The sequence below is a fragment of the Chiloscyllium punctatum genome, chromosome 19 (assembly GCF_047496795.1).
Source record: "Chiloscyllium punctatum isolate Juve2018m chromosome 19, sChiPun1.3, whole genome shotgun sequence".
NCBI classification, from domain to species: Eukaryota; Metazoa; Chordata; class Chondrichthyes; order Orectolobiformes; family Hemiscylliidae; genus Chiloscyllium; species Chiloscyllium punctatum.
This window is the reverse complement of record NC_092757.1, coordinates 58894214-58921069: the sequence shown is the minus strand read 5'-3', so window position 1 is coordinate 58921069 and position 26856 is coordinate 58894214. Positions and strand designations below refer to the sequence as shown.

The 26856-nt window shown below is 41.8% G+C and overlaps 1 protein-coding gene across 10 annotated transcripts in view; it reads left to right on the top strand.

Annotated features, from left to right (window-relative positions):
• elna (elastin a) overlaps positions 1-26856 on the top strand; it is a 275816-nt gene that overhangs the window by 37979 nt on the left and 210981 nt on the right. For all 10 annotated transcript variants that reach the window (XM_072589478.1, XM_072589481.1, XM_072589479.1 and 7 more), the window contains exon 3: positions 10017-10094. In XM_072589478.1, coding sequence (XP_072445579.1) covers positions 10017-10094 — 78 coding nt within the window. The remainder of the gene's footprint in view (positions 1-10016; positions 10095-26856) is intronic.

Sequence of the window (26856 nt, the reverse complement as noted above, 5' to 3'; positions counted from 1 at the left end):
CGCAGAGCATTCCACACAGCCACCACTCTCTGGGTGAAGAAGTTTCTCCTCATCTCTATCCTAAATAGCCTACCCCTTATTTTTAAGCTATGTCCTGTGGTTCGGGACTCACCCATCAGCGGAAACATGTTTCCTGCCTCCAGAGTGTCCAATCCTTTAATAATCTGATATGTCTCAATCAGATCCCCTCTCCGTCTTCTAAACTCAAGGGTATACAAGCTCAGTCGCTCCAATCTTTCAACACAAGATAGTCCCACCATTCCAGGATGTGAACCTACGCTGCACTCCCTCAATAGCTAGAATGTCTTTCCTCAAATTTCGAGACCAGAACTGCACACAGTACTCCAGGTGTGGTTTCACCAGGGCCCTGTATAGCTGCAGAAGAACCTCTTTGCTTCTATACTCAATCCCTCTTGTTATGAAGGCCAGCATGCTATTAGCCTTCTTCACTACCTACTGTACCTACCGGCTTACCTTCATTGACTGGTGTACAAGAACACCCAGATCTCTTTGTACTGCCCTTTTATCTAAATTGAAACCATTTAGGTAGTAATCTGCCTTCCTGTTCTTGCCACCAACGTGGATAACCATACATTTATCCACATTAAACTGCATCTGCCCTGCATCTGTCCACTCACCTAACCTGTCCAGGTCACCCTGTAATCTCCTAACATCCTCCTCACATTTCACCCTGCCACCCATCTTTGTATCATCAGCAAATTTGCTAATGTTACTATTAATACCATCTTCTATATCATTAATATATATTGTAAAAAGCTGCGGTCCCAGCACCGATCCCTGCAGTACCCCACTGGTCACCGCCTGCCATTCCGAAAGGGAGTTGTTTATCACTACTTTGTTTCCTGTCAGCCAACCAATTTTCAATCCAAGTTAGTACTTTACCCCCAGTACCATGCGCCCTAATTTTGTTCACTAACCTCCTATCTGGGACTTTATCAAAAGCTTTCTGAAAGCCCAGATACACTACATCTACTGGATCTCACTCGTCCATCTTCAGAGTTACATCCTCAAAAAATTCCAGAAGATTAGTCAAGCATGATTTCCCCTTCATAAATCCATGCTGACTCTGACCTATCCTGTTACTACTATCCAGATGTGTCGTAATTTCATCCTTTATAATTGAATCTAGCATCTTTCCCACCACTGAGGTCAGACTAACTGGTTTATTATTTCCTGCTTTCTCTCTCGCTCCTTTCTTAAAAAGTGGTACAACATTAGCCACACTCAAATATGCAAGAACTGATCCTGAATCTATCGAACTCTGGAAAATAATCACCAACACATTCACATTCCGTACGCTGGGATGTGAATCATCAGGCTCCGGGGACTTATCAGCCTTCAGACCTAACAGTCTCTCCAACATCAATTCCTGGCAAATATAAATTCCCTTCAGTTCAGGTCCTTCAGCCACTGTTACCTCAGGGAGATTGCTTGTGTCTTCCCCAGTGAACACAGATCTGAAGTACCAATTCAATTCTTCTGCCATTTCTTTGTTCCCTGTAATATATTCCCCTGTTTCTGTCTTCAAGGGCCCAATTTTAGTCTTAACCTTTTTTTTCTCTTTCACATACCTAAAAAAGCTTTTACTATCCTCCTTTATATTTTTGGCCAGTTTACCTTCGTACCTCATTTTTTCTCTGTGTATTTCCTTCTTAGTAATCCTCTGTTGTTCTTTAAAAGCTTCCCAGTCCTCTGTTTTCCCACTCATCTTTGCTATGTCATACTTTTTCTCTTTTGACTTTATATGTTTCTTAACTTCCCTCATCAGCCACGGCCACCCCTGCCTCCTCATAGGATCTTTCTTCCTTTTTGGAATGAACTGATCCTGCATCTTCTGCATTATACCCAGAAATATCTGCCATTGTTCTTCCACTGTCACACCTGCTAAGGTATTGTACCATTGAACTTTGGCCAGCTCCTCCCTCATAGCTCCATAGTTCCCTTTATTCAACTGAAATATTGTCACTTCCGATTGTACCCTCTCCCTCTCAAATTGCAGATTGAAGCTTATTGTATTATGGTCACTACCTCCTAATGGCTCCTTCACTTCGAGGTCCCTGATCAATTCTGGTTCGTCGCACAATACCAGATCCAGAATTGCCTTCTCCCTGGTAGGCTCCAGCACCAGCTGTTCTAAGAATCCATCTCGGAGGCACTCCACAAAGGTTCTTTCTTGAGGTCCAATACCATCCTGATTCTCCCTGTCTACCTGCGTGTTGAAATCCCCCATAACAACTGTAGTAACATCTTTGCGACAGGCCAATTTCAGCTCCTTATTCAACTTACACCCTACATCCATACTACTGTTTGGGGGCCTGTAGATAACTCCCAAGAGGGTCTTTCTACCCTTAGAATTTCTCAGCTCTGTCCATACTGACTCTACATCCCCTGATTCTAGGTCCCCCCACGCAAAGGACTGAGTATCATCTCTTATCAATGGGGCCACGCCACCCCTTCTGCCATCAGTCTGTCCTTACGATAGCACGTATAGCCTTGAATATTCATTTCCCTGTCCACTTGAAGCCACCAAGCAAGCTCTCTCTCACTCTCACACATACACTTTCTCTCTCCCTTACATGTACGCACGCACATATAAGTCCATAAGGTGAAATTGCATTTTCAGAATTGTATTTGCAGATCCATTCTATTTTGTTCAAAAAGCACACAATCTGCAGGCAGTCAATCCATGTGACATTTTATAAATTCCTACTTTGGAAATAGAACCAGTCTGACTCAAGATTGGAATTCAGACAGCCTCTATCCTCACATCTTAATGCATTGTCTGAGCTGAGATGTTACTTTTTTAAAAATAAAACCTTAAGGTATCTCAGGAATGCGACTTGAAAGAAGTTCTGGAATTTACATAAGTTTTAAGCTTTCATGACTAATAAAACTGCTAAAGACAAATCAGGTTCCTCTAACACAACCTGCAAGTAGTGAAAACATTATTAAATTCTTCATTCTACACGGCATGTACGGACAGAAACGACACATCATTTATAAGTGGAAGTGATTCATACATACTAGTTTTCCCATGTAACCGGTTTCATTATTGTGGATGATTATCGCTTGTGCATTCGAAACGTTGGAAATGAGCCCCCTATCCCCGCGAGCCGAGCGCGCACCAACCGCTCGCCCATCCCCGCGAGCCGAGCGCGCACCAACCGCTCGTCCATCCCCGCGAGCCGAGCGCGCACCAACCGCTCGCCCATCCCCGCGAGCCGAGCGCGCACCAACCGCTCGCCCATCCCCGCGAGCCGAGCGCGCACCAACCGCTCGCCCATCCCCGCGAGCCGAGCGCGCACCAACCGCTCGCCCATCCCCGCGAGCCGAGCGCGCACCAACCGCTCGCCCATCCCCGCGAGCCGAGCGCGCACCAACCGCTCGCCCATCCCCGCGAGCCGAGCGCGCACCAACCGCTCGCCCATCCCCGCGAGCCGAGGGCGCACCAACCGCTCGCCCATCCCCGCGAGCCGAGGGCGCACCAACCGCTCGCCCATCCCCGCGAGCCGAGCGCCAGCCAATCACTCGCCCATCCCCGCGAGTCGAGCGCCAGCCAATCACTCGTCCATCCCCGCGAGCCGAGCGCGCACCAACCGCTCGTCCATCCCCGCGAGCCGAGCGCTAACCGCTCGCCCATCTTTCTTGTTGTTTGATTTTTTAATATATTCTTTGATGTTAGTCACGCCGTTTGAAGAAATTGCAAGTCACCTTTCACTACTTTTATTTTGCACCTACATTCCAGAATCGGCCATCTGTTGGTGAGGTGGGAGGAGAATCGTAGTCACAAATTAGTCCTGATTATAGTGTCGTACAGTACGGAAACAGACCCTTTGTCCCGACCCATCCCCCCCACTAAATACCAAGCTAAGCTAGTCCCACCTGCCTGCTCTTGGCCCATATTTCTCCAAACCCTTCTTATTGATGCTCTTGTCTCAATATTTTAAATGTTTTAACTGTTCCCACACCCATCACTTCCTCTGGCAATTCATTCCACACATGAACTATTCTATGTATAAAAAGTTGCCTCTCATGTCCTTTCTAAATCTTTAACTTCTCTTAAAAACATGCGCCCTAGTTTTGAACTTGCCCACCGTAGGGAAAAGAGCTTTGCTATTCACCTTATCAACGCCCCACTTGATTTTATAAATCTCTATAAGGTCATCTCTCAACCTGCTCCTCTCCAGTGAAAAAAATCCCAACCTATCCAGCTATTTTTATAACTCAAACATCCCATTCCCAGCAGCCTCCTAATCTTTTTTGAGTCCTGTCCAGTTTAATAATATCTTTCCGATAACAGGGTGACCAGAACTGCACAAAATATTCTAGAAGAGGCCTCTGTACAACCTCAACATGACATCTCAACTCCTATAAACAAAGGACTGAGCAATCAAGGCAATCATGCTAAATGCCTTCTTAACCACCTTGTCTACCTGTGATGCAAATTTCAAAGAATTATGTACCTAACTAATAGGTCTCTCTGTTCTACAACACTGCCCAGAGCTTTACCATTAATTACATAAGTCCTGCCCTTATTTGTTTTACCAAAATGCAATAGCTTGCATTTATCCAAATTAAACTCCATCTGCCACTCCTCAGCCTATTGACCAAATTGACCAAGATCTCTTTGTAATCTTAGATAACCTTCTTCACTGTACACTACACCACATACTTTGTGTCATCTGCAAACTTACTAGCCACATCTCCCACTTGTCCATCTTCCTTCCCACCTATCTGCTCCGCCCTCCGCTCTGACCTATCAGCATTACCCCCCACCCCAGGTCAGTGTGGACTTGCTGGGACTAAGGGCCTGTTTCCACACTATAGGGATTCTATTTATTCTAAGCTACCTTCACCTCCCAGCCCCACCCCCTCCTATTTATCTCTCAGTCCCCTTGACCCACCCTCCATATTCCTTATGAAGGGCTTATGCCCAAAGCATTGACTCTCCTTGGATACTGTGTGACTCGCTGCGTTTTTCAGTGCCACACATTTTGACTCATGCCTCCTATATTCTCATCCAAATCATTTGTATAAATGACAAACAAAATTGGAGCCGAGTACTGATCCCTGTGGAACACTGCTGGTCATGGGCCTCCAGTTCAAAAAACTACCATCTACCAGCAATCTCTGTCTCCTACCGCAAAGTAAATTTTTTATGCAATTGGCAAGCTCACCCTGAATCCCATGTGATCTAATTTTACTAATTAGTCTACTATGTGGAAGCTTATCAAAGGTTTTATAAATTCCAAGTAAATAACACCTCTCCTTCTTCCCTCATCAATCTTTTTTGGTTACTTCCTCACAAAACACAGTCAAGTTTGTAAGGCATGATTTTCCTCGCACAAAACCCATGCTTATGATCTCTACTCATTCTATGCTCTCCAAATGCATGTAACTCCTATCTTTCAGAATCACCTCCAACAACTTACCTACCATCAATGTCAAACTCGTAGTTCTATCATTTCGAGGTTTCTCCTTACATCTTTTCTTAAATAAAAGCACAACAATAGCCACTTTCCAGTCCTCTGGCACCTCACTTGTGGGGTTATAGATGATACAAATATTTCTGCTCGGGTCCCTACAATATCCTTCCTAACTTCCTAATGTCCTGGAATACACTTGATCAGATCCTCGAGATTTATCCATCTTTATGTTTCAAAGACCTCCAGCACTACTTCTTTTGTAAATGAATTGTTTTCAAAGCATCAATATTTATTTCACTGAGTTCCTGCTTCTACTTCTTTCTCCACAATAAAAAAACTGATGCAAACTATTCATTTAATATTTCTCCCAAGTCCTGTCTTTGTTGGTTTTAAATGGGCCCTAGACTCAAGTTGCTCTTTTGTTCTTGTTACTTGTAGAATACCTTTGGATTATCCTTAACTATCTTGAATGTATACCAGGAAATTTTTCTTCATAATATTAATGCTCATTTGATTTAGCCAATCCATATGTAGATTGAAACCCCCTTGTGATTACTGCATTCCTTTTGTTACATACATCCCTAGTTTCCCAATTTATGCTGTGCCTTACATTATCACCACTGTTTGGTGGGAGTGTCTCATAGCCACCAATGTTTCCTACTCCTTTCTCTTTCTCAATGCAACCCAAACAGATTTTACATTTTGTTGTTCTGGTTGGAAGAAGTTCTCTCACTAACACACTGATTTCCAACTAAACTCCTTTTTTTTGGCTTGTCATCCTAAATGTTAAATATCCTTTAATATTAAAATCTCAGTATTAATCACCTAGCCACACCTCTAATAGGGAATAATCATACTATACTTTTATTTATACTGGTGCCATCAATTCACTTATTTCATTGCAAATACTGCGTACATTTGTATAGAAAATTTTTAATTTTACCTTTTTAACACTATTCTGTAATCTTGCTCTTGTTGATTCTTGGACTTGTTTCTGCTGCTTTTTACTTACAGCTTTTCTTCTTGCCAAAAATCAGTTTTGTATTCATTCTGCCTGAATTTACTCGCAGGTTCCAATACCCTTGACAGACTGGTTTAAATCCTCTCAAACAACCCAGCAAACCCCCCGCTAGGTTTGCAAAGTGATCTAAAACAAAGTACTAGTAAGTTGTAACCAACCTCCCCCAGAAATCTGAAGCCCTCCCTCCTGCACCACTTTTCCAACTACATGTATGTTAGCTTTTATTTTTATTATGCCTATTTCTATAATCACTAGCACATGGTACTAAGAATAGCCCTGAGGTTACTGCCTTTGAGATCCAGCTCTTCAGGGTTTTACTTGTCTCTCTAAATTTTACTTTCAGGACTTCATCCGACTTTTGCCTGTTGCTGACAATGTGCGCAATGATCTTTTGATTCTTCACCCTCAGACAAAAGAATGTCTGGCCGCTGTTCTGTGCTATCCTTGACTTTGACACCTGGGAAGAACAAGCCACACTAGAGTAATTTTTACGGTCACAGAAACTGCTGTGTATCTGTTGAACTATCACAGGACCTACCAGTACCATCCTTCCATTCTCCTTCTGCCTCACCTGTACAGCAAGCTACTTGTGATGTTATAAGCTTGAAACATTACATTCTCTGAAGAACCGTTGCCCTCACCAGCATCTTAAATGAAACTTCAGTCACTAAGTGACATAGACTCAGGAGTCTCTGTAGTATCTGTCTGCCCTTAGGATCGTAGAATAATGCAATCCCTACAGTGTGGAAGCAAGCCATTTGGCTCATCAAATCCACATCGACCCTCTGAAGAGCATCCACTCAGACCCATGCCCTACTCTATCCCTGCATTTCCTATGGCTAATTCACCTGACCTGCGCATCTCGAGACTCCATGGGCAATTTGGCATGACCTACCTACCTGACCTGCACATTTTTGGACTGTGTGAGGAAACCTACGCAGACACAGGGAGAATGTGCAAACAGACAATTGCTTGAGGCTGGAATCAAACATGGGTACCTGATGCTCTGAGGAGACTGCCCAGCAGTCATCCATTCCTTCTGTGCCTGGCTGGTTTTCATTTATGATGTGACCACTTTGCTAAATGTGTGATGACAGAGTTCACTGCTTTCCAGAAACCACAATGAGTCCAGCCACCACTCGAGCTCCAAAACCCAAAGCTCAAGATGTTGTGAAGGCAATTTTGATAGGTGTGATCATCTATCAAGATATTAATGTTCTTCCATGTTAGTTGGGGGAGTAAGGTAATATACCTCCTTTGGAATTCAAATAGCCTTCTTCATTGCATAAGAAACCAATGAATAAGTTCCTTGATTATTCTGAGCATTGTCCGCCACTCTAGAAGGTTCTTTGCAATTGTTCAATTTCTAATGTTCCATCATCCATTTCCTTTACTGCTACAGATTTATTGAAAGACTTCTTAGCCATCCCTAACTATTACCACTGATCAACATCAAGCCATTTGCTTGTATATGCTCTGTGTTACTGTAGTGGCAGCATAATGACTTTATTTAATCAATTTATCCTCTATACTATTATTTTTGTTAACAGGCAGCTTCTCCCTATGACCAGATTTTATGTTCAGAGTCTGTTGTGGTCAACAGAGTAATGATACAAAGAATGTAAGCAACATCCCTCACCACACCTCCCACCAACTTGGTCAGAACAATAGCCAGATCAAAACAAAGTAGGTCTCAATTCATCATCAAACTATTAGTTCTTCACCAAAAAAAACCTGTCTTTCTTCAGATCATGTTGGCTAAATGCTTCTCTGTTTTGAAGACCTGTTTCCCATTTTCTATCCACCCTTACCAATTTTACTTTCTGTAATTCAGTTGCAAACTTCTGTATTTCTCTTGTAATTTGAGTTTTTTCATTTCTTTTTCCAGTCCAATTTGCTTCATTTGGAGATCTACAAACTTCCAGCACTTGACCTTCTATACGTTGACATATTCCGAGCAAAGGAATCCAATTTCTATAGTTCAGCTTTCTTATCCTCTGTTTTTAACTCTATTTTCAACTTTTGCCTTAAAGCTATTCACCCAACCTTTGTTCCTTGTTGCAAATCACTCTTGTGCTAAAGCCTTCCTTTAAAGAACAGCCTCTGCCATGACAAAACCATTCTGCGTTTTGAAAGAAATAGGGTTTTATGGTGAATTTTATTATTAATTTAACCTTTTGGCTCATCAAATCCACATCGACCCTCTGTGCCTGTGTCCATCTATGGATTCAAAATCTTGCAAAGAGCCCAGTCAAGTCCAGTTTTTTTTGAAAAGGTGAAACCTTAAAGAATTGAGCCACAAGATTCCATGATTTAGAACAAAAATAAAAGATCACAGCAAAAGAATCAAAGTAGTCACTAAATCCTACCTTGGGTAACCACCTATTCTAATATCCATAATCAACTTAGGTTAAACATTAATATACAGGCAGATTGTGGCAGTTTAAGTTATAAATTTGCATGTTAAATGACAAATATAACTAAGATGGATCTTTAGCTATTAGCTTGGCAATTCACTCCATATATATATTGTTAATGTCAGTAACAAAATTCTTCAACAATTCAGCTTCCTGGAAATAATTTCAGCCTCTCTTCTGGCATTTAGCCTGATTCATAGCAATGATATTCAACAATAATGGTATACATCTGTAGAACCTGCTCAACTCTGCTAACAATTGTCTGGAAGGCTTAGCCCACCAAAGTTAACTTCCAGTGGTAGAAACACTTGCAACAACAGAATATTACCCGTTCCTCATCTTCTGGATTTAGTGTCCATTTTCTTCAACCTGCCTGTACTGAGAAGAATCATCAACTGAGCTCTGATGGCTCTGTATTCGTCAACTGGTTTTAACTATCTTTAGTCATCCCTCAGATTTAATTTTTAATCTTAGTTTCTGCCTTAGTTCCCTTTAGAAACTGAAAATGACACTTTACTTTCTCAATTTTCTTTGTGGTTTCCATATTTAATGGGTCCATTTTATAATTATAAGCTTCAAAACTACAATTTCTAACACGTGAGACATATCCTATTTGAGGCTGAAAAGGAGATGTTGCTGATGGTGGATAAGAAATGAAGATGAGAATAGCATACATTTTGGAGGTAGAATGAAATGGTCTTGGTAATGGTACATAAGTGAGGAAGAAGCTCAACTCAGTTTTCAGCAATAGACTGGGGATGTGTATTAGATGACTGAGATATCAAATAAGGAGTTTTCTGCAATCAGGACCAAAGAAGGCCAAGCCTGAACTGAATAAAATCAGTTTAGTTTTGCCACATTAACACCAAGGAATGGTTCCACAACTTGTGAATAATGTTGGACAGCAAGTTGAAAAGTCCATGAACAGACTTTGGATCATTTAAGGCAGAGAAGCAAGATTAACTGTCATCATTGTCTATGTGGTTCCTGACCTTTTTCGATCAATGAGTTGAAATATTACTTAGAGCAACAACAATGAAAATATGATTAATGCCAAGTTGTCCCAAAATGCCTTACAACTAAAGCTTGCAATCATGTAATTAATGACTTTATTTTCTCTTTTCATTGCAGGGGTGCAGGCTCCTGGACCTGGAATTCTACAGCAACAAATAGCTGCTGCATCGAAAGCAGCCAAATTTGCAGGAAGAGGTAACATATTCATATCCTGTATTCTGTAGTGACTCAATGGTAAGCTGGTATTAGGTATGTCAATAAAATCAGAAATGTCACAGCGTGATAGAGGATGAGGTAGGGGAAGAAAAACTTTAGATTATGTAGCATTTTCATGACTGCAGGGGATTTCAAAATATCTTTTGCTGAAATGTAGAAAACATGGTCAAGCATTTGTGCAAAGCAAAATGTCACAGTTGGCAATAAGGTAGTTTATCAGATTTTTTAAATGATATTGATTGACTGCCAGGACACCAAGGATAAATGTATGCTCTTCAAACAATGCCATAGGATAATTTGTGTACCTGAGAAATGAATCCAATTTCATATCTTATTCAAAGGTAGCACTTCCAATCATATATTGTTCCCTCAGTCCTACATTGAGGCATGAGCTGAATTTTTTGCTGAGGCTATCCAGCATGGGACTTGAACTGACAGCTTTCTGACTCAGAGAAAAAGTGCCGCCATGGAGTCAAGGCTGACAAGTACTAAATTTGTGAACTGGTAATATCAAGTGCTCCCCCTTCTTCCAGCATTGCCGTTCTTTCTTTCAAAATCACTTTTCATTTTTGCCCTTCTCTCTTATAAGTGTTTGGTTGAGAGTTCCTCCGTATGCAACAATTTCCTATTCCTTTTGTGGCCTCTCCCAGCAGCATTTCTTATCATTGCTTCAATCTGGCTCCATTCAGCATACAGAAACAAGAATTTGCATTTACTGGTATCTTTAACACAGCAAAATGTCCTGATTATGCTTGATGGTTGTACTGTCTTTTAACATGTAAGGAGATATCGGAACAGGTGAGGAAAAAATTAATAAATGAGGTAGATCTTAAGGAATATCTTAATAGTGGAGAAACACACTGATAAGTTGTAGGGGAGGAGATAACTGCAAAGCTTGCAACTTATGCAGCTGAATGCATGGCTACCAATAGCAGACTAAAGAAAATTATAAATGCACGATAGGGCAGGAGTTGAAGACGGGCAGAGTTATGGCCATTCCCAGCTGAGTTTCCCCAATTTTTTGAGCAGAATATCTGAATGAGGAAGAGAGTGAACTGACTCCCCTTGATTATTCAATATCACCCCCTCCCCCACCCCCTCCATCTCAGTTTGTCATAACAAATTTAATTTTAAAAGGATCTGCTCCCTTTTTGACACTTTCCTCTCATAATTAAAAAAACTTTTAAAGGATGTACAGTTTAACAAAAGAAGTGTGTTTATTAATTACTTAATGAAAGAAAAAGTAGTAACACAACACACATACATTTAAAAACTTTAAAAAACACAGATCAATTTCTAAATTGTTTGTGAAGAGCAGATAGTCGAACATTGAAGCTGTTGTTATGCATCTTACGTATAGCATTGACATTGACACTAGAATAATCAATTTCAAGATTTTTGATGTTGTAGGTGCATTGAAACTTTTTTGTCCTGGCCATTTTTAACCAGTGCCTGTCTAGTAGATCTCAGAATGAGCAACTTTAACTGACAACACAAATGTGTTTAAATGACTTCTCAGAGAGGTAACCCTCACAGCACACTAGTACATGCAATAAGACATCAGGCCACATACATAGATCAGGATCGCAGTTCACTTTTAACTCCTGTCCCTCTGTGTTCCTGAAAGGGTGGAAGCATAAATACATTTCTCACTCAAACTGTTGTCTCTTTTACCATCATGTTCATACTACTAGCAGATTCAAATTTAGTTTATAATATATTTTCTCTCTTTGAAACTTCTATGACACCTTGTCAGGTGTGACATTCTACAGTGGGTGTACATCTGCGTATGATGTGGATGTGCTGGTGTTGTACTGGGGTGGACAAAGTCAGAAGTCACACAACACCAGGTTATAGTCCAACAGGTTTATTGGAAAGCACAAGTTTTTGGACAGCAGACCCTTTATTGGGTGTAGTGGGAGAGAAGAGCACACAGACACAGAATTTGTAGGCAGAAAGGTCAAGGGTAAAGAGATCAAAAGATCATATAACTGGTGTGAATGGAGTGTCGAATAATAAGCCTCTGTAGGTGACCAAGAGTGTTAGAAGGTGTGAATAAAGTGCCAAATAGCTGCATAACATGTCAAGGAATGACCTATAATCAATTAAATGAGGTAGAGAGAAAAATTTAAAAATAAGGTCGTACTGAAGACAAGCTAAATGACTGGAATAACATGATAGATATAAGAGTTGCATGTCGAGATCCAACCAAAGTAATAAGTAATCCAAAACAGTACAAACTAATTAAGGTAGAGAGATCATAACAATTTATCAAGATGACGGTGTTAAAACAGAACAGAAAGACGGTCTCAGGTACACATATTATCCCATGGCATTGTTTGAAGAGCATACATTTAACCTTGGTGTCCTGGCAGTCAATCAATATCACTAAAAAAATCTGATAAACTACCTTATTGCCAACTGTGACATTTTGCTCACCACACTTTTCTGTATCTGTAAACTCTTCTTTACTGTCCTGTCAGATGAAGTGGTGGAGGCAACGTTTAAGAGGCATTTTGATGTATATATGATTAGGCAGAGAATAGAGGCACATGGACCACTTAGAGGCAAAAAGTATTTAGTATAGAGAAGCATCATGTTTGTTGGACCAAAGGGCCTGTTCCTGTGCCGTTCTTTCCTTTGTTCTTTTGTGAAAATATTCAACAGCTAGAAGTCAGTATCAAATGTGGTCTCTGTGTACCCATTTCAAACATACATTTTATTGTTTCAGAGTCAGTGATAAACTTAGAGCTCCCTTCTCCACTGTGGATTACCATTTCTGACATAGATATTAGCCAATAGACAATAGGTGCAGGAGTAGGCCATTCTGCCCTTCGAGCCTGCGCCACCATTCAATATGATCGTGGCTGATCATCCTTAATCAGTATCCTGTTCCTGCCTTATCTCCATAACCCTTGATTCCACTATCCTTGAGAGCTCTATGAAACTCTTTTTTAAATGAATCCAGAGATTGGACCTCCACTGCCCTCTGAGGCAGAGCATTCCACACAGCCACCACTCTCTGGGTGAAGAAGTTTCTCCTCATCTCTGTCCTAAATGGTCTACCCCGTATTTTTAAGCTGTGACCTCTGGTTCGGCACTCACCCATCAGCGGAAACATGTTTCCTGCCTCCAGAGTGTCCAATCCTTTAATAATCTTATATGTCTCAATCAGATCCCTTCTCAGTCTTCTAAACTCAACAAGTTCTAAACAAGCCCAGTCGCTCCAGTCTTTCAGCATAAGGTTGTCCTGCCATTCCAGGAATTGACCTCGTGAACCTACGCTGCACTCCCTCAATAGCTAGAATGTCTTTCCTCAAATTTCGAGACCAGAACTGCACACAGTACTCCAGGTGTGGTTTCACCAGGGCCCTGTATAGCTGCAGAAGAACCTCTTTGCTTCTATACTCAATCCCTCTTGTTATGAAGGCCAGCATGCTATTAGCCTTCTTCACTACCTGCTGTACCTACTTGCTTACCTTCATTGACTGGTGTACAAGAACACCCAGATCTCTTTGTACTGCCCCTTTACCTAAATTGAAACCATTTAGGTAGTAATCTGCCTTCCTGTTCTTGCCACCAAAGTGGATAACCATACATTTATCTTCATTAAACTGCATCTGCCATGCATCTGACCACTCACCTAACCTGTCCAGGTCACCCTGTAATCTCCTAACATTCTCCTCACATTTCACCCTGCCACTCAGTTTAGTATCATCAGCAAATTTGCTAATGTTATTACTAATACCATCTTCTATATCATTAACATATATTGTAAAAAGCTGCGGTCCCAGCACTGATCCCTGTGGTACCCCACTGGTCACCGCCCGCCATTCCGAAATGGAGCCGTTTATCTCTACTCTTTGTTTCCTATCAGCCAATCAATTTTCAATCCAAGTTAGTACCTTGCTCCCAATACCATGTGCCCTAATTTTGCTCACTAACCTCCTATGTGGGACTTTATCAAAAGCTTTTTGAAAGTCCAGGTACACTACATCTATTGGATCTCCCTCATCCATCTTCAGGAATACATCCTCAAAAAATTCCAGATTAGTCAAGCATGATTTCCCCTTCATCAATCCATGCAGATTCTGACCTATCCTGTTACTATCCAGATGTTTCGAAACTTCATCCTTTACAATCGACTCCAGCATCTTTCCCACCACTGAGGTCAGACTAACTGGTCTATAATTTCCTGCTTTCTCTCTCCCACCTTTCTTAAAAAGTGGTACAACATTAGCCACCCTCCAATCTGCAGGAACTGATCCCGAATCTATCCAGCACTGGAAAATAATCACCAATGCATCCACGATTTCTCGAGCCACCTCCTTCAGTACCCTGGGATGTAGACCATCAGGCCCTGGGGACTTATCAACCTTCAGACCTAACAGTCTCTCCGACACCAATTCCTGGCAAATATAAATTCCCTTAAGTTCAGGTCCTTCAGCCACTGTTACCTCAGGGAGATGGCTTGTGTCTTCCCCAGTGAACACAGATCTGAAGTACCAATTCAATTCTTCTGCCATTTCTTTGTTCCCTGTAATATATGGTTCAATTTTTAAGGAGAAGTAGTACCCAATTGGTCTCTATATTCTGGACTGATCTTCCTGAAGGAAAGCAACCCACACCCCAATGTCAGTTGCATTGAGGGATGTTTCTGTGATTGAGTGTTTGGTTACCAGTGGGATTCTGCAGGGCTCGGTGCTGGATTGCTTGCTGTTTATGGTTTACATTAATCATTTGGACCTAAATCTAGGTGGTATGATCAAGAAGCCTGGAGATGATGTCGAAATTGTTAGAGTTGTAAGTAGCGAGGATAACTCTAAATTTCAGAAGGATGGTCTCATCTGGTGGGCACAACAGTGGCAAGTGGGATTCAATTCAGAAAAGAGTGAGCTACTGCATTTGTGAAGGGCTAATAAGTTAAAGAAGTTGACTATGAATGGTAGGGCCATGGAAAATACTGAAAATCGGAGACTTGTGATGTGCATATCCACAGATCCCAGAAGTAGCAGAACAGGTAGGTAAGGTGGTTAAGAAGACATGTGGGATGCTTGTCTTTATTAAATAAGGCATAGAATACAAAAGCAGAGAGGTTATTCTGGAACAGTATATAATGCTGGTTAGGCCACAGTAGGAGTATGGCATGCAGCTCTGGTCACCACATTATAACAAGGATGTGATTGTACTAGATTTGCCAGGATTCTGCCTTCTGATGGGTTTGATCTATGATGAAAGATTGGATAGGCTGGGGCTGTTTTTCTTGGAGCAGCGAAGGTTGTGTGAGGGCTGGATAAAATTATGAAAGACATAGGTAGGGTGGGTATAAGGGCACTTCTTCCATCAGTTGAGTGGTAAATCATCAGAGTACATAGATTTAAAGTAAGAGGAAACTTGAGAACAATCTTTTTCCCTCAGAGGTTTATGAAGTCTAAAACTCACGACCTGAAAGTGTGATTGAGTCAAGAATTTTCATAACATTTAGGCAATTTTAGATATTCACTTGAATTGCCATAACCTCAAGGTTTCTGGGTCAAAAGTTGGAAAATGGGATTAATGTGGTCAGTTTGTTGTGCCAAATCAACACCTTTGTAAAGATCCAAGAGCCTATGATGATTTAAATATTTGGTTAAAGGTTGGAGTTGCAAGTGCAGACTTGCTTATTAAAATGGTGTTCAGCTTTAAAAAAGCTGTTTGGAGCTTTACATTCTATGATACTTCTGATTTTTCCAGTTTTGTTTCCATGGGAAGCTGTGCTACCCCTTGTACCTTTGCATCCCTGTATGTTTTTGTACATTACAAAGTTGCCTTGTGTGATGTAAGTTGTACGATTTATATATGTTTAATATCATTTAATTTGGATTCTTGAAATTTGAACAACTGGATGTGGTTTATTTATTTAACCATGGAGATTTATCTTTTTAAGTCTGACAGAGTTACTGGAAGCTAACAGGAATTTGTTTATATCTGGACTTTTTTATGAATGAACAAAATAATTTTTTGTACATTAGGTTTTCAATATGAAAGATGAAGGATTGATTCTTTTCATTTGATTAGAGGAAACACCCTTAAGCTTTACAAGGAATGCTTTTTAGTTTCAGTTTCAGCAGTTTTGTCAGCCTTGGCTGAAGGTGGATTTGTAAAACTTGTGCTCCTCAGAAAGGGAAATAGTTTAGGATTGTTAAGAAATATGTTAACTAAGTGTAAGGAGTTTAGTTGAAAAGTTCCAGACCAGATGATAAATTGAAGCACAGTTAAATTAAGCTTTATAGGTATAAAAGAAAAAGGAATTCTCTCTGGTATACATACTACAAAGGAATGTTTTTTGGATGAAAGGGATTATACTTTTTAAAACTTTAAACACATTTTATATGTACATTGTTTGGTTTATTCCATATAGCCTTCATTTATTTTGCATAATAAACTTCTGTTAAATCCAAAGATGTACATTCCATGCTTCTGTTTCAGTCAAAAAGTAATTTTAATTTAAAGCAAGAAAAAACTAAATATGATCAATCAAGCTAGTTGTCAGTCTCTGATCTGACTTGTCCACTAAAAACATCAGCTGTGATTATAGCATTAGGTACACAATGTACTTAGATAAGTCTGGTTTGTCAGTCTCTTGAAGGTGGTTAGAGAATTTCGGAGTCCAAATGGCATGACCTAACACTGGTACAAGTTTGCCGTTATAAAGGCAGAGATTTCCTTCACATGGATTGTCAAGGAAGCCTGCCAGTAACCCTTTAGTAAAATATCTTGATAATGTAGGGAACTTTACTCACCCTATCTATGTGATTTTCTAACTGAGCTACCTGATAGAAGTTGGCTCTCACCACTGCATCACCATTTCAGTAGTTGATGCAGAACCTTGTGCAGGAGGCACAAATACTATAGAGAAATACCAAGTACTACTGCACGACTGTATCAATTGGTGCTCTAAAGCTAATCACGTTTCGAACCTGGGCCCCCATTTCTGGATGAGCTGATAGGGATGTTGCCTGATGAGAGGGACCTCTCTGATGTCCACATTATGTTATAAGACCATAAGACTTAGGAGCAGAAATTAGGCCATTCAGCTCGTTGAGTCAGCTCTGTCATTCAATCATGATTAAGAAGTTTCTCTACACCATTCTCCCTTTTTTTCCTCGTAACCCTTGATCCCCTTGACAATCAAGAATCTATCTACATCAGTCTTAAATATACTCAATGACTGGTTTCCACAGCTTTCTCCCGTAGTGAATTCCATAGATTCACCATTCCCTGGCTGAAGAAATTTCTCCTTAACTCCATTCTAAAAGTTCTCCCCTTTTCTCTAAGACTGTGCCCTCAAGTCCTAATCTCTCCTACAACTGGAAACATCTTCCCAGCATCCACTCTGTCCAGGCCATTCAGTTTTCTGTTACTTTCAATTAGATACTCCCTCATCCTGCTAAACTCAATTGAGAAGAGACCCAGAGTCCTCAAATGTTCCTCATGTGTTAAGGTTTTCATTTCTGGGACCACTCTTGTGAACCTTCTCTGAACCTGCTGCAGGGCTAGTACATGCTTCCTGAAATATGGGGTCCAAAACTATGCACAATGCACCAAATGTGGTCTGACCAGAGCATTATAGAGCTTTAGAAGTACATCCCTGTTTTCATATTCAAGTCCTCTCAAAATGAATGCCATCATGGCATTTGTCTTCCTAACTACTGACTTAAACTGCAAGTTTACCTTGAGAGAATCTTGGATTAGAACTCCCAAGTGTCTTTGTACCTCAGACTTCTGAATTTTCTCCCCTTTTAGAAAATAGTCCATGCCTCTATTCTTCCTTCCAAAGTGCATGACCTCACACTTTCCCACGTTGAACTCCATCTGCCACTTCTTTGCCCACTCTCCTGTTATAAAGGTATAAAGGTACTTTATGAGGGTTGAAAAGCTAGCAAGGACTGTCTGACACAACACAGTGTTCTGAACAAGGTAACAATGTAACACTATCAAAACCAATAGTACAGCTATGTTGCTGTGGAACACAAAAACAAATTCAAATTCAACCAATCATAGAACATAGAACATAGAACAATACAGCACAGAACAGGCCCTTCGGCCCACGATGTTGTGCCGAACTTCTATCCTAGATTAAGCACCCATCCATGTACCTATCCAAATGCCGCTTAAAGGTCGCCAATGAATCTGACTCTACCACTCCCACGGGCAGCGCATTCCATGCCCCCACCACTCTCTAGGTAAAGAACCCACCCCTGACATCTCCCCTATACCTTCCACCCTTCACCTTAAATTTATGTCCCCTTGTAACACTCTGTTGTACCCGGGGAAAAAGTTTCTGACTGTCTACTCTATCTATTCCTCTGATCATCTTATAAACCTCTATCAAGTCACCCCTCATCCTTCGCCGTTCCAACGAGAAAAGGCCGAGAACTCTCAACCTATCCTCGTACAACCTACTCTCCATTCCAGGCAACATCCTGGTAAATCTTCTCTGCACCCTCTCCAAAGCTTCCACATCTTTCCTAAAGTGAGGCGACCAGAACTGCACACAGTACTCCAAATGTGGCCTAACCAAAGTCCTGTACAGCTGCAACATCACCTCACGACTCTTGAATTCAATCCCTCTGCTAATGAACGATAATACTCCATAGGCCTTCTTACAAACTCTATCCACCTGAGTGGCAACCTTCAAAGATCTATGTACATAGACCCCAAGATCCCTCTGTTCCTCCACCTGACCAAGAACCCTACCATTAACCCTGTATTCCGCATTCTTATTTGTTCTTCCAAAATGGACAACCTCACACTTGGCAGGGTTGAACTCCATCTGCCACTCCTCAGCCCAGCTCTGCATCATATCTAAATCCCTCTGCAGCCGACAACAGCCCTCCTCACTGTCCACAACTCCACCTATCTTTGTATCATCTGCAAATTTACTGACCCACCCTTCGACTCCCTCATCTAAGTCATTAATAAAAATTACAAACAGCAGAGGACCCAGAACTGATCCCTGCGGAACTCCACTTGTAACTGGACTCCATGCTGAATATTTACCATCTACCACCACTCTCTGACTTCGACCGGTTAGCCAGTTTTCTATCCAATTGGCCAAATTTCCCTCTATCCCATGCCTCCTGACTTTCCGCATAAGCCTACCATGGGGAACCTTATCAAATGCCTTACTAAAATCCATGTACACTACATCCACTGCTCTACCCTCATTCACATGCTTGGTCACCTCCTCGAAGAATTCAATAAGACTTGTAAGGCAAGACCTACCCTTCACAAATCCGTGCTGGCTGTCCCTAATCAAGCAGTGTCTTTCCAGATACTCGTAAATCCTATCCCTCAGTACCCTTTCCATTACTTTGCCTACCACAGAAGTAAGACTAACTGGCCTGTAATTCCCGGGGTTATCCCTATTCCCTTTTTTGAACAGGGGCACAACATTCGCTACTCTCCAGTCCCCTGGTACCACCCCAGTTGCCAGTGAAGACGAGAAGATCATTGCCAACGGTACTGCAATTTCCTCTCTTGCTTCCCACATAATCCTAGGATATATCCCGTCAGGCCCGGGGGACTTGTCTATCCTCAAGTTGTTCAAAATGTCCAACACATCTTCCTTCCTAACAGGTATCTCTTCTAGCTTATCAGTCCGTTTCACACTCTCCTCTTCAACAATACTGTCCCTCTCGTTCGTAAATACTGAAGAGAAGTACTTGTTCAAGACCTCTCCTATCTCTTCCGACTCAATACACAGTCTCCCACCACTGTCCTTGATCAGACCTACCCTCGTTCTCATCATTCTCAGGTTTCTCACATACGCATAGAATGCCTTGGGGTTATCCTTGATCCTATCCGCCAGGGATTTTTCATGCCCTCTCTTAGCTCTCCTAATCCCTTTCTTCAGGTCCCTTCCGGCTATCCTGTATCCCTCCACTGCTCTGTCTGAACCTTGTTTCCTCAACCTTATGTAAGCCTCCTTCTTCCTCTTTACTAGACATTCAACCTCCCTCGTCAACCAAGGCTCCCTCACACGACCATTTCTTTCCTGCCTGATCGGTACATACATATCAAGGACACGTCGTATCTGCTCCTTGAAAAAGTTCCACATTTCCACCACATCCTTCCCTGACAGCCTATGCTCCCAACGTATGCTCCTCAAATCCTGTCTTACAGCATCGTAATTTCCCTTCCCCCAATTGTAAAAACTTCCTTGTTGTGCGCACCTATCTCTCTCCATAACCAAGGTGAAAGTCACAGAATTGTGGTCGCCATCACCAAAATGTTCACCCACTAACAAGCCCACCACTTGTCCCGGTTCATTACCGAGTACCAAATCCAATATGGCCTCCCCTCTGGTTGGACAATCTACATACTGCGTTAGAAAAGCTTCCTGGACACACTGCACAAACACCGTTCCATCCAATCTACTTGATCTAAAGAGCTTCCAATCAATATTTGGGAAGTTGAAGTCACCCATGACTACGACCCTGTGGCTTCTGCACCTTTCCAAAATCTGTTTCCCAATCTGTTTCTCCACATCTCTGCTGCTATTGGGGGGCCTATAATAGACACCCAACAAGGTGACTGCACCTTTCCTATTTCTGACTTCAGCCCATACTACCTCCAGAGGCAGATCCCCCTCAAACTTCCTTTCTGCAGCCGTTATACCATTTCTAATTAGCAATGCCACCCCCCCTCCTTTTTTACCACCCTCCCTAATCTTACTGAAACATCTGTAACCAGGAACCTCCAACAGCCATTCCTGTCCCTCATCTATCCATGTTTCCGTGATGGCCACAACATCGTAGTCCCAGGTACCGATCCACGCCTTAAGTTCACCCACCTTATTTCTGATACTCCTTGCATTGAGTTGAATGCAGTTGAAATTATGCCCCAAGATATCAGAATCCAATCAAATCTGAATGTAGTATTTTGATAATCTTAAAACCAATGAAATGATTCAATGTTTAGGGATGTAAAACCGGACATTTTGAACAGTTAAGGAGAATTACCAAGCCACCAACAACTACAGACTGCCAGCAGAACAGCTCTCTGAAAGCTACCTGTCTATAACAAGTTTGCGCAGCAGAACATCAAAAAGACGACAGAGGAAAATCTGCAGTCGAAGATACCAAGCTGACTGGTTTTGATATGTGATTTTTTATTTTGTAAATCTTAACCCAGATTTTTTTTATATCAGACTAGTATTGTAATGTGGGAGGTAAAAGATAGGCTTAAGAGAAAGGAGTTGTAAATAGTTGTTGGTTTAAATATTCTCTGTAGGACTTAAAGAATAAAGTTGTTAATTTTTATTTTAACTATTCAGCCCTAGGATATAGCTCTATGCCTCTCGAATTTTAACAGATTACAGCATGGGGAGAGTCTTTTCTGTGTTGTTGGTTTAAATTAGCAGAGGGGTTTACCCCGTGTCATAACAATACTACCTGCCCATCTACCTATCTTTGTATCATCTGCAAACTTAGCCAGAGTGCAGTCAGTTCCTTCATCTAGATCATTAATGTGTAAAGTGAAAAGTAGTATCCCAAAACTGACCCTTGAGGAACACCACTTGTCACCATCTGCCACCCTGAGAGAGATCCTTTTATCCACACTCTCTGCCTGCTGCCAGACAGCCAAGGTTCTATCCACGCTAGCACCTTGCCTCTAACACCATATCTAACTCAGCAGTTTCCAATTCAGCATGTTGTCAAAGGCCCTCTTGAAGTCCAGGTAGATTATATCCATTGGCTCTCCTTTGTCTATTATGCTTGTTACTTCCTCAAAGAATTCTAGCTGATTTGTCAGGCATGACCTCCCCTAAATGAAACCATGCTGACTTTGCCCTTTTTTACCATGTACTTCCAAGTATGGTGGCACAGTGGTTAGCACTGCTGCCTTACAGCGCCAGAGACCCGGGTTCAATTCCCACCTCATGCAACTGTCTGTGTGGAGTTTGCACATTCTCCCCGTGTCTGCGTGGGTTTCCTCTGGGTGCTCCGGTTTCCTCCCACAGTCCAAAGATGAGCAGGTTAGGTGAATTGGCCATACTAAATTGCCCGTAGTGTTAGGTGAAAGGGTAAATGTATGGGAATGGGTCTGGGTGGATTGCTCTTTGGAGGGTCAGTGTGGACTTGTTGGGCCAAAGTGCCTGTTTCCAGATTGTAAGTAATCTAATCTAATCTAAAAAGTATTCAGAAATCTCATCCATCACAATGAACTCCAGGATCTTACCCACGACCGAAGTTCGGCTAATCGGTGTGTAATTTTCCATCTTTTGCCTTACTCCCTTTTTAAACAGGGGTGCTACGTTAGCAATTTTCCAGTTTTCTTAGACCCTCCCTGATTCTAGCGATTCCTGAAAGATCACCATTAATACTCCCACAACATCTTCAGCTATCTCCCTTAGAACTCTGGGGAGTCCAGGTGACTTAACCACCTTCAGATCATTCAGTTTTTCTAGCACTTCATACTGGTGCATCCTTGCCCAGCATAAGCCCTTAAACTCGTTAAGCAGGCTTGTTAATTCTGCTTCTTGTTCTACACCTAAGTGAGCGAATATGAAGTCCAAGTTTAAGGTATTTCTGAATGGGTTACTTCACTAGTAAAAGTTCAAAGTGAGCTTCCCCCATGTCTCCATCCAATTCATGCCCATTGCTACCCAAATCCATATCAGATAAATCATTTCCCTGATCTTCTTTGCTACTCTGTAGGGGCCACTGAATGGGGCCTTGAATGGTTCACCTGAAATTGATTGGGCCACTAACACATCTCCTGGCTGAAAGGTTCAGGATTTGGTAGGTTGGTTTGCCTTTTGTTTTATCACAGTTTGGAATACTCTCCCATGTTTTCAGATGACTTCCCACGGTGATGATAGTTACTGGAGGAACTCTGTAACATAGACTAATATGGACACTTCTTCCTTCTATTCTGAAAAGAACACTCCTTGACTTGTTCCAGAGATCCTCACAGTTGGTACTTGTAAGAAAATTCAAATAGAGTAAAACTAGTGGATTCATTGGGTAAGTTTCTGTGGCGAACAGAAAAAAACATCTAGCCCTTTATCCCAGTTATGGGGTTATTCCCAGATGCCCTGATCATTGTGTCTACTGATACCATTCCAGCATTCCACGTGACTACAGGGAACATGCAGAAGATATCTTGATTGCACCTAGTATAGCCATGATTTCCTGGAATATTTTAGTGACAAAAAAGATTTTTTGATCTGACACAGACCATGCTGGGTGAAGAATTGGGAGAATTCTCTCACCAATGTTTTGGCAGATGTGAATTTCAGAGGAACAGCCTCTGGGAAATGTGTAGGTACATTATGGAAAGACTATACTTACTGGTAACCTGCTTCTGGTTTGAGCAGTGATTCCACGCAGTCCAATAATAATTTTTGAATGGTTTTACAAAGGCCTGTACAGGAATCAGAAGTGCAGGTTTTGTTGCGGATCATGGGTCTTTCCTACAAACTGGTGGCTGTGACAGATGCTGCAAAATTTTACTGCATCTTTGTGAGCTGTGGCCAATACAAATGCTGGCTGATGTGAGTTTGGTTTTCACATACACTGACGTACTCAAACATTGGAACTTTGAGCTAGCTGCATTATTCCTATCTGGTACCCCGTCAGCATCTTACATGCTGTATTATTGTGCACACTTCATTTAAAGGTCTGTGACTGGGGGCCTCCATTTACTCATAAGCACCTCACCTCATTTGTAATGTAGTAGCATTCAAGAACTGTTGTGCTTCAGCTTCAGTGTGTGCTGTCTGAGTTAGTACTTTTAACAGTTTGTTGGACTGCTGCCAAGGAAGTTCTGTTTATTATTTCTTTGGAGTTTTCCAATCTCCTGGAAAGAAAAGTTTTCAGATGATTAAACTGGATGGTTTTCTGTTGTCACTGCCACACAATTTGTAGTTGCTGAGCTTGTTTGTTCATAAACTATGTAACCACACAGGCATGGAAAATGCCAGTCACTTTCACTTGCTGTCTTTTGGTCTCCTTAACTTCAACAAGCTTCTTGGCAACCAAATGGAGATGCTATTACTTTTTGATCCTGCGAGGTTATTGATGAGTCTATAGACATGCAAACTGGGATGATTTTCCTTGTCCTAACACAAGTTTGCACAGTAGATGCACTCCAAAAAGGAGGGCAGGAATGTTTTCTCCTTTAATCCTATTTCCAGCACCTTGGTACTTGTTATACTCTCTAATGATAAGGTTATGCTTTTTCCCATGAACAGAGTTTGGCTGGCCCCACTATTACTCAGAATCACTATAGGCTCCCTCATTTCCCGTTGGAAAATGTGACTACTGTTCCTTTAGATCCCGAATCCCAGTAAATCTCAGGTATTTGTTTAACCTAGTTTGCACTTTCATTCAAAGCTAGAGTCAGAGGTAGCTTGGTCTTCTATGCTTTCAGTCTGATTCCAATTCTTTGCACAGGATGTATGTGCCTGGATAAATGCACTTATTTTATTGTGTAGCCTCCAAAAGTGGCCTAGACGTTTCCCACCCTTTGGCAATTAAAATATTCTTGGCTTCACTTTTCATCTTAGCATGATCCCTCCTGTCTTGAGTAGGACTCCCAGTATTTACCCCCTCTCTCATGGTTGCTCAGTTTCACATCAATCTCTCAACCTATGTACTTTCAAAATGATTAGGGTTGACTGGGGGAGGGTTTCTTCTAGAACAGGGGTTTATGGATCAGCTCACAATCATTAGCTAGTATGACAGCTTACCTCAACCAAATTACTCTCTGTCTCTCTAGGTGTATTGTTATTGGGATGGGAATGGAGTGTTCTATACTCCTCAAGGAGAATTATTTAATCTAAAGTTTTGTAAGTGGCTTCTGCTTTAAGTGCTTGTTCCCACTGGTCAAAAGCAAGCTGCTTCAGCTTTTCAAATTCCAGTAGATCTGGTCAGGTCATTTTCAGCAGGTACAGAATTTCTGATATATACCTCCGGCGCTAACTGCTATGTACTTAGATAGCTTTTTTTGCTGTCTGTAATCAGTGACACTTGCCTCAGTAAATTTTGTAAGCTTTCACTGAAATCTTATTCTGCAGTCATAAGGATCATTCTTAGGCTGGTCACTTGAAAGAGATAAAGAAGGCTTCTACCTCTGCCTTATCGAGCTAAGGAATTAAATTGTTCTGCCCTTAAATCTGCAACAATATCTTTTCTGGAGACATAGCAGGATTTGTGCCCCTCAGATCTAGCTGTTTAGTTCAAATACTTTTTTTCCTGTTGTTATTTCTGAAATTCTCTGACTTATGTCCTTGATCTTTGCTCTCTCATTTCTCTCTCACTCTCCTCTCTTCTGTCCCTCACCGTTCTCTCTCCCTGTCTTTCCCTTTCTTCTCTATTTTTTCATTCTCTTTTTTTCTTGAAACTTCAATTTCCACTGCTTCAATTTTAATCTCTGTAATACTACTTTATCTGTTTCGTCGAAGAATCAAGTAAACCGTATTAAATAATAGACCCAACTGTTAGTGGTCCAAGTGCAAAATATAAGTAGTTCATTACACATGTATGCAGGGAGCAGCTCAAAGTCTCTTCACTAAGTTACAAACAATCATGGTTTTTCCACAGAAAATAAAGTTACATATCCCAATTCAGGTGGACAACCTACCTAGGATGAGTCTTGGTACTTGTCACATGTTCTAGTTATTAACTTATGTTTCAACCTGGCTGTTCAGAGTCCAAACAGCCTTAATCAAAGTACAGAGTCTAGATTAGAGTGGTGCTGGAAAAGCACAGCAGGTCAGGCAGCATCCGAGGAGCAGGAAAATCGACGTTTCGGGCAAATGCCCTTCATCAGGAATAGAGGCAGGGTGCCTGCAGAGTGGAGAGATAAATGAGAGGGGGATGAGGGTGAGGAGAAAGTAGCATAGAGTACTATAGGTGAATGGGAGTGGGGATGGAGGTGATAGGTCAGAGTGGAAGGTGGGGGAGACGTCCCCAACAGTACCCTTCCACCGACACTCATTCGTTTGGCGGAACTGGTCCTCAGCCTTAACAATTTCTCCTTCGAATCCTCCCACTTCCTCCAGACCAAAGGGGTAGCCATGGGCACTCGAATGGGCCCCAGCTATGCCTGTCTCTTTGTTGGCTATGTAGAACAGTCCATCTTCCGTAGTTACACCGGCACCACTCCCCACCTCTTCCTCTGCTACATTGATGATTGCATTGGCGCCACCTTGTGCTCCCGCGAGGAGGTTGAGCGATTCATCAACTTCAGCAACACATTCCACCCTGACCTTAAATTCACCTGGACCATTTCTGACACCTCACTCCCCTTCCTGGACCTCTCCATCTCCATTAATGACGACCGACTTGACAGATTTTTTTTACAAACCCACCGACTCCCACAGCTACCTGTATTACACCTCTTCCCACCCTACCTCCTGCAAAAATGCCAGCTTGTATTCCCAATTCCTCCGCGTCCACCATATCTGCTCTCAGGAGGAGCAGTTCCACCATGGAACACACCAGATAGCCTTCTTCTTTAGAGACCGCAATTTCCCTTCCCACATGGTTAAAAATGCCCTCCAACGCTTCTTGTCCACATCCCGCCCCTCCGCCCTCAAACCCCACCCCTCCAACCGTAACAAGGACAGAACCCCCCTGGTGTTCACCTTCCACCCTACCAACTTTCACATAAAGCACATCAGCCAACGACATTTCCGCTACCTCCAAACGAACCCCACCACCAGGGATATATTTTCCTCCCCACCCAT